This window comes from Zea mays, chromosome 4, assembly GCF_902167145.1.
Source record: "Zea mays cultivar B73 chromosome 4, Zm-B73-REFERENCE-NAM-5.0, whole genome shotgun sequence".
NCBI lineage: Eukaryota > Viridiplantae > Streptophyta > Magnoliopsida > Poales > Poaceae > Zea > Zea mays.
Genome location: NC_050099.1, coordinates 163928247 through 163936602, shown reverse-complemented (window position 1 = coordinate 163936602; position 8356 = coordinate 163928247). Strand labels below are relative to the sequence as shown.

Below are 8356 nucleotides of genomic sequence, written 5' to 3'. Positions count from 1 at the left end.
TCTATATCTCAACTCTATACCAACTTTTCACATACTATATTATTTTTTTTGTACTTTACTCTGCCTCCCTGTGTGGCTGTGTCTGCCGCCTTGTATACGTGGAGCATACTCCCACGACGGAAGGACAGGAGAGAGATTTGGAGTTGAACGCTATATATGGCGTTTCTCATGCCCTCTGTATATTTGCAGTCGTGGATGGAGTGCCTCACTGCAGCATTTTCTTGACTGCATATCTATGCAGTAGGCTTTAGCGCTCCCGAGTGCGCACAGCCTCAGCATAGCGTTACGAATTAAAATAGACGATTACTTGTCGGTTTACATGTATATATATAAGAAGAGCTGAATAAAATGAGAGCAAATGTCACAAGAAACCCCAAGCTTGCTTTACAGATCTTTTACGACCAGTTTCTTCATGCGTCTATACTTTTATTAAGTTGGGTTTTTTTTCTCTCAACAACCACAAAATTAACAAGGGTAATGGTGCTCTGTGACGACCAAACGCGAAGGCACTTCCTCTGATTCTGCATGCACGTGCTGAAATCTCCGTCGTCGTCGTTTCATTAGTGTAATGCAGTTTTATTAGTGATGTGTACAAGAGAAGATTCAGTACGTGGTCTCGCGATGACGACGGCAGCAGTTAATTTCACCGTTCAAACAACAGGCATCCATGGCACGTGTTTTTTTTGTTTCCATACAGAAGATTCTGAACTCGAAACTGAAGTTCGCATGACCAAGCTTCTGCATCTTGTCCAATCTCTCCAGTCTCCATCGCTTTTTTTATTAGTATTATCATTATTATTATTTTCCCCAATATGTGAACACGTGACGTCGTCACCCGATCGCGACGAAAATGAACTGAGGCCATGTTTGGTTTCAATTAGTCCTAGAACTAAACTTTAGTCCCTACATGTTTGGTTCTAGGGACTAAACAGATTCTAAAGTCATTAAATGCAATGTCCAAAGACTCAAATGCCCTTAGAATATACCCCTAATATTAGTTATTCATACAAAAAGGTAAGAGTAACATGATAATTATGACCTTTTAGTCTCTTTTAGCACCTATGTGAAGGACTAAGGAAGTGTTTGGTTTCTAGTGACTAATTTTTAGTCCCTCCACTTAATTCTATTTTAGTCCCTAAATTACTAAATATAGAGTTTCCCTATTTAACAATTTATGAACTAAAATGGAATTAAGTGGGGAACTAAAGTTTAGTCCCTATAAACCAAACACCCCCTAAAGACTAAATCATTTTAGTCTATATTTTAGTCCTAGTGTTTGGAAAAAAGGGACTAAATGAGACTAAAAACTAGAGACTAATTTTTAGTCCCTCTAACCAAACACCCCCTGAAGCTGAGATGGTTTGTCCAATCTCTCGACTGGATCACTTGCCAAAAGAAGATTTGACGAGCTGAGCTTGAAAGAAACTATATCCTTTCGATGATATCGTTCTGACCAATGCGTGGTTGCCAGCTTGCTTCAAGGAGATCGCGTAATAAGCTTACATATACGGGAACATATCAAATGCAAACCACGTTTTGGTATAAACCCCATGCAAATCTACTAAAAAAGTTTCAAAAAATCTTGAAAAAAACATTAATGCACATTTCAGCTTACATTATCTATATACAAAATTTAATGGTCAAATTCATCTTACTCTAGCAGTTACAAAAAGACAAAATTTCTGACAAACAATAATAGTTTAAATGCACCAAAATTTGTCTTTTTTGTAACTGCTAGTATATATATATAAGGTAAGCTGAGATGTACGTTCATATTTTTTCAGAATTTTTTGAAACTTTTTTATCAGGTTTGCACGGAATTTACACCAATACGTGGTTTGTATTCGATATATTCCCTACGTAGCACACGCACGCAACTACGTATAGTTAGGTTATGGGTTGACTTGGTGGTTTGTTGTCTTCACGGAACTGAAGCTCGTTGTCCGGAGGCTTGGCGTCGCGGCAGCTGACGGGAGACTTTGGAATTTGGATGCCAAGAGCACGGCCCAATTCACCAGTCCACCACCATGCATTGCTGCAGCAGCCACCTCCACCTACTACTCTGCAGTCTGCACAACAGAAATTCCCGGGGTCTGAAAGCCCGCGACCACCCAACCCAGCTCTTGCCCTGTTTCCGTCCGTGCCGTGGCAGTGGCAGCATGCACCCCCCCTGTTGCCTGACCCTGCCTTGTTCGGGTGAAAACCCGCGCGGATTTGAAGCGTTCTCGCGCGCGTTGGCGTTTTATATCATTTTATTTTATCCACTCCTAAGCTAACCAAAGAGGCAACAAAACATCTTTACCTACTCACTCACCAACCTGCCCATCACGTGCCGGGACGGACGACATCTCTCTCCCTCTCCGCCGTCAGGCACACCGGCGAGCTGAGCCGAGCCAGTGCGCGCGCTCCGCTTCCTATATAATGCAGCCAGCTACCTAGCAGTTTTGGCAACCATCAGACACCGAGCAGCAGCAGCAGCAGCGGCGGCCGGAGCCCGGACGGAGCCAACCGCCAGCTAGTCTGTCTGCCGCGCCGGCCCGCCGCTCGCTCCCGCTCCCCCTCCCCCGTCCGAGGATCACGTCGCGCCTCGCTCGCGGTCTCGTCCACAGCTCCCGGTGCGGTCGGCGATGGACGCTGCCGGGGACGCCATGGAGAGAGGCGACCGCGCGCCGCTCCTGCCAGTGGTAACGGCCCGGACCTCTCTCTCTCTGCATTCAACCTTATTATTTCCACGTTTCGGCGTTCAATGCATGCTTTTCTTGGTTAGTGATCGGGGTCTAGGATCCAATTCCGTCTCGAGACAGGGAAAAACACACACATCGTTTCTGACACACTATATTTTACTAGCTTTTTCTTTACTGTTTTTATTATTTCCTCTTGTTATAAGTATTACATATGCCCAGTAAAGCATATACGCCGTGTGTATTGACAAACGCAGAGTCTCCTGTCACTGACAACTTGTGTATTGTTTCTTCACCGTACCGCAGAGTCAAGGCCCAAAGGTTCGGGACGACGACAGCCTCCAAGTGCCACTGTTGAAGGATAAGAAACGTGCCGGCAGCAAGGCGCCGGCGGTTGTTCTTGGTGAGCAACTGAGCATAGCTCCCAGCATGTTCAGTTTTTCCTTTCGTTCTCCTGGTAACGGGATGCATGTATGTGATGTTCAACCACAAGAACTGAAATGCAATGTGCTACTGGAACGCGCTCAATTGCCTCTGCGTCTGCGGCGTGCAGGGTTCGAGTGTCTGGAGAGCACGGCGTTCAACGGCATCTCCACGAACCTGGTGGTGTACCTGGAGACCGTCCTCCACGGCAGCAACCTGGCCAGCGCCTCCGACGTCACCACGTGGTTCGGCACCAGCTTCCTCACGCCGGTCTTCGGCGCCATCATCGCCGACACCTTCTTGGGCAACTACAACACCATCCTCGTCTCTCTCGCCGTCTACCTCCTTGTACGCAGCACCTCGTCGATTCATCCTCGTCCACATCCGTCCACGCCACGCCACGCCTTGCGCATTTGGGCTAACGGACTCGTTCTACGTACGTACGCGGTACGCCTGCCCGCGTGCCACCTGCAGGGGATGATGTTCGTCACCTTCTCGGCGTTCCTGCCCACAGCCGCGGCGCTCGGCGGCGCCACCTCGGTGTTCGGCGCCAAGACCGTCGCCTTCCTCGGGCTGTACCTCGTGGCGATCGGGCGCGGCGGGGTGCAGTCGTCGCTGGCGCCGTTCGGCGCGGACCAGTTCGACGACGCCAACCCGGCGGACCGGGACAGCAAGGCGTCTTTCTTCAGCTGGTTCTACCTCTGCGTCGACTTCGGCATGATCGTCTCCGGCCTCGTCATCGTGTGGGTCCAGGACAACGTCAGCTGGGGCCTCGGCTTCGGCATCTCCACCGCCTGCCTCGCGCTCGCCTTCGCCGCCTTCGTGCTCGCCACGCCCATGTACAAGCGCCGCATGCCCACCGGCACGCCGCTCAAGAGCCTCAGCCAGGTCGTCGTCGCCGCATGCAGGAAGATCGCCCTGAAGGCGCCCGCCGACGCCGGCATGCTCTTCGAGGTCAGCGACAAGGTGGACGCCGCCCAGCCTAAGATCGCGCATACCGACGAGTTCTCGTTCCTTGACAAGGCAGCTATCGTCTCCGAATCGGACATGGAGGAGATGTCGTCGGAGGAGGCCTGTTCGTCGTCGTGGAAGCTCTGCACCGTCACCCAGGTGGAGGAGCTCAAGATCCTGATGCGCCTGCTGCCCATATGGGTGACTAGCGTCATCGTGTCCTCGGCGTACGCGCAGATGACCACCACCTTCATCCAGCAGGGTAGCGCCATGGACATGTCCATCCTGTCCGTGCCGGTGGCTGCGGCGTCGATGGGCTCGTTCGAGGTGGTCTTCCTCCTCACGTGGGTGCTGCTCTACAGCAAGGTGATCGTGCCGGTGCTGAGGGGCTTCTCCTCCGGCGGCGACGGCGAGCCGTCCCAGCTGCAGCGTATGGGCGCCGGCCGGCTACTCATGGCGCTCTCGATGGCGGCCTCGGCGCTCGCCGAGATGAAGCGCCTCGACAGCGCCGCGCGAGGCGAGGAGATCACCATCGCGTGGCAGCTCCCGCAGTACTTCTTCATGGCCGGCGCGGAGGTGTTCTGCTACATCGCGCAGCTGGAGTTCTTCTACGCCGAGGCGCCGGACACCATGAAGAGCACGTGCACGTCGCTCTCGCTGCTCACCATCGCACTCGGCAGCTACATGAGCTCGTTCATCTACGCCATTGTAGCGGCGTTCACGGCGACGCCCGACAGTCCCGGCTGGATCTCCGACAACCTTAACCAGGGGCACCTCGATTATTTCTTCTGGACCATGGCTGCCATGTGCACGCTCAACTTCGTTGTGTACAGCGGGTTCGCCAAGAACTACAAGCTCAAGACGGTGCTATCATGACGCAACTACAAGATTGCTCAACTCGCCTCCATCATGGTCTTGGAGATTCCACTGCATTTTGTTTTTGCACAGTTGCAAATTGGTGACTGGTAAAGGGTAACTAGGATGCAAACAGCGGGCTAGCGGCTCAACCGCTCAACGGCTCGTATATCCATACAAACGGACAGCGGTACAGTACAACAGTACGTAGGATAGGAAGAAGATGCAGTCTTTTTTTTCCCTTCTTTTTCTTTGAAGAAGAAACTGCACAGATTCCTGTGGCAGCAACTATTGTTCTTTTGAAAGTTGAAACTGCTGTTTTGTTTTTCCTTCATACGGAGATACAATTCACAGAGTTCGAGGATGACAAGACATCAATGTCAATGTGTTTTTTTCAGTTTTCTCCAGAGCTCGCTTCAGCTAATGATTTCAATGGTATGTTGATCACAGTTAAATTTTAACTAATTCTTCTAATAAGTCAGAGATCTGAAAGCTACACTAGTCATGTAGACGTGTGAGTAATAGCTATATAAAGAAGGCCTACATGGCCGAGCGCCAAGTCCATTCGAAGCCACCATTGCTCGAAAGGATTGGCGAGAGCCATTGTAAGGCTGTCTGCAGCAGTCTATCCAAAGTTTACTCAAAAACACTGTTTTCAAAAACACTGTTTTATATTGTTCTGCATTGTACACTGCACTGTTCGTAGAGTGGAGTTTGAATATGGGGATAGGGATGGATAAGCTGCTGGAGATAGCCTGAGCCATCTAGGTCGCCTTACTCAATAGTCTAAGGCGTTCGCTTATTTGTTAAGGTGTCTCTCTAGTGCTTTGAACCAATTTAGACATAGCTTCGTGGACGTCTTGACCAGATGTGAGGGCGCGACGGCAGTGTGTGACCTAGCTGGCCAGTAAGAGGAGGAAGGAGAGTCGCGGTAGGGAGAGAGAAGGAGCTACAGGGTAGAGAGAGAGAGAGTTGCGGCTAACGACAGAAGGTAGAGAGGCGACTGGCGGTGGAAGAAAGAGCGGCAACTGCACATGAGAGGGGAAGGAGAGCTGGCTAGAGACCGTAGATTTTAATCTAAAACTATTGGGATGGGTTAGTTGGGCCTTGTTGTGGTTTTTTCTATTTCTCTCCTCTACTAGGTTGAAATAGGCCTACTAGGTCTTATATTTGTGTTAGCTTACTTAATTAATTTTGAATTAGTGTTATATAAATAATATTTGGTCTAATCTTTTATACTACTATATAATTAAAGTGTTATATTACTATTTAATATGGTGCCCCTTCACCTTACACTTTACCGCTTAAAACATAAAAGGGGGTCAGTTGTCTTACATCGCCTTACCGCTTTAATAACTATGGTCAGAGCACAAGAATTGATGACCACGAGGAGCTCTAGCCAAGCCCCCATTGTCGTCCTAAGGCTATCTTCAGCAGATCCACTATCTGATCTCCTATTTCAAATTCCACTCTGCAAACAATGTCAAACAGTATCATCTATAGTTATTGAAAGTCGCCTAGAGGGGGGTGAATAGGCAAATCTGAAATTTATAAACTTTAAGCACAACTACAAACCGGGTTAGCGTTAGAAATATAACCGAGTTCGAAAGAGAGGGTGAAAACAAATCAACCAAAGAAATAGAGCGGATGACACGGTGATTTGTTTTACCGAGGTTCGGTTCTTGCAAACCTACTTCCCGTTGAGGTGGTCACAAAGACCGGGTCTTTTTCAACCCTTTCCCTCTCTCAAACGGTCACCTAGACCGAGTGAGCTTTTCTCCTCAATCAATTGGGTCACTTAGACCCCACAAGGACCACCACAACTTGGTGTCTCTTGCTTTTATTACAAAGTTGTTGAGAACAAGAATGGGGAAGAAGGAAAGCGATCCAAGCGACAAGAACTCAAATGAACACGAATATCTCTCTCTCACTAGCCACTAAGTGTTTGGAGTGAATTTGGACTTGGAGAGGATTTGATCTCTTGATTTGTGTCTTGGAGTGAAGTCTAGAGCTCTTGTATTGAATGCAATGGCTGAAAACTTGGATGCCTTGCAGTGGTGGTGGTTGGGGGTATTTATAGCCCCAACCACCAAACCAACCGCTGGGGTTGGGCTGCTGTCGATGGGCGCACCGGACAGTCCGGTGCGCCAGCCACGTCACCTAACCGTTAGGGTTCGACCGTTGGAGCTCTGATAGCCTGGGCCACCGGATAGTCCGGTGGTGCATCAGACAGTCATTGTTCACTGTCCAGTGCGTCTTCTGGCACTGCTCTGACTCTGCACTGTTCGCTGTGTCAGCCGACCGTTGGAGTCGACCGTTGCGCTGGCGACCGTTGCTCCGCTTGGCACACCGGATAGTCCGGTGAATTATAGCGGAGAGTCGCCTCAGAAACCCGAAGGTGAGGAGTTCGAGTTGATCCACCCTGGTGCACCGGACACTATTCGGTGGTGCACCGGACACTGTCCGATGGCACACCGGACAGTCCAGTGCGCTAGAACAGCACAGCCTTTGGTTTCTTTTGCTCCTTCCTTTTGAACCCTAACTTGGACCTTTTTATTGGTTTGTGTTGAACCTTTGGCACCTGTAGAACTTGTAATCTATAGCAAACTAGTTAGTCCAATTATTTGTGTTAGGCAATTCAACCACCAAAATCATTTAGGAAAAGGTTTGACCCTATTTCCCTTTCAATCTCCCCCTTTTTGGTGATTGATGCCAACACAAATCAAAGCAGATATATAAGTGCATAATTGAACTAGTTTGCATAAGGTAAGTGCAAAGGTTGCTTGGAATTAAACCAATTTATACTTTCATAAGATATGCATGGATTGTTTTCTTTCTTCTAACATTTTGGACCATGCTTGCACCACTTGTTTTGTTTTTGCAAATTCTTTTGGAAAATCTTTTCAAAGGCTTTTTGCAAATAGTCAAAGGTATATGAATAGGATTTCGAGAAGCATTTTCAAGATTTGAAGTTTTCTCCCCCTGTTTCAAATGCTTTTCCTTTGACTAAACAAAACTCCCCCTTTAATGAAATTCTCCTCTTAGTGTTCAAGAGGGTTTTTACCATTTGAAAGAAGATCAAAATATTTTAGATACCAAATGAAATAGAATTTGTTAGAGGAATACTAATTTGAAATATACCAATTGAAAACAACTTGTTTCGATTTTTTTTGAAATTGGCGTGGTGGTGCGGTCCTTTTGCTTTGGGCTAATACTCTCTCCCCCTTTGGAATTAATCACCAAAAACGAAGTCTTTAGAGCCCTTTGACTTTCTCCCCAATGGTACAAATGAATATGAGTGAAGATTATACCAAAGTGGAGAGCGATGTGGAGTGACGGCGAAGGCTAAATAATATCGATAGAGTGGAGTGGAAGCCTTGTCTTCGCCGAAGAACTCCATTTCCCTTTCAATCTATGACTTAGCATAAGAATTTACCTTAAAATAC

General features: G+C 48.1%; 1 protein-coding gene across 1 annotated transcript; it reads left to right on the top strand.

The window, feature by feature from the left end:
- The first annotated feature begins 2321 nt into the window (after positions 1-2321).
- On the top strand, positions 2322-5307 carry LOC103653956 (protein NRT1/ PTR FAMILY 8.3). Its single transcript, XM_008680775.4, has 4 exons — positions 2322-2684; positions 2988-3084; positions 3235-3452; positions 3579-5307. The coding sequence occupies exons 1-4, from the start codon at positions 2628-2630 to the stop codon at positions 4929-4931; spliced, it is 1725 nt and encodes a 574-aa protein (XP_008678997.1). The 5' UTR covers positions 2322-2627; the 3' UTR covers positions 4932-5307.
- The last annotated feature ends 3049 nt before the right edge of the window (positions 5308-8356 follow it).

What these genes read in the sequence shown, in the direction of transcription:
- LOC103653956 (XM_008680775.4), top strand. Translation starts at nt 2,628, where the DNA reads ATGGACGCTGCCGGGGACGCCATGGAGAGAGGCGACCGCGCGCCGCTC. An exon ending in GCGCGCCGCTCCTGCCAGTG is followed by an intron (nt 2,685 to 2,987) that starts GTAACGGCCCGG and finishes ACCGTACCGCAG; the next exon opens with AGTCAAGGCCCAAAGGTTCG. An exon ending in GGCGCCGGCGGTTGTTCTTG is followed by an intron (nt 3,085 to 3,234) that starts GTGAGCAACTGA and finishes TGCGGCGTGCAG; the next exon opens with GGTTCGAGTGTCTGGAGAGC.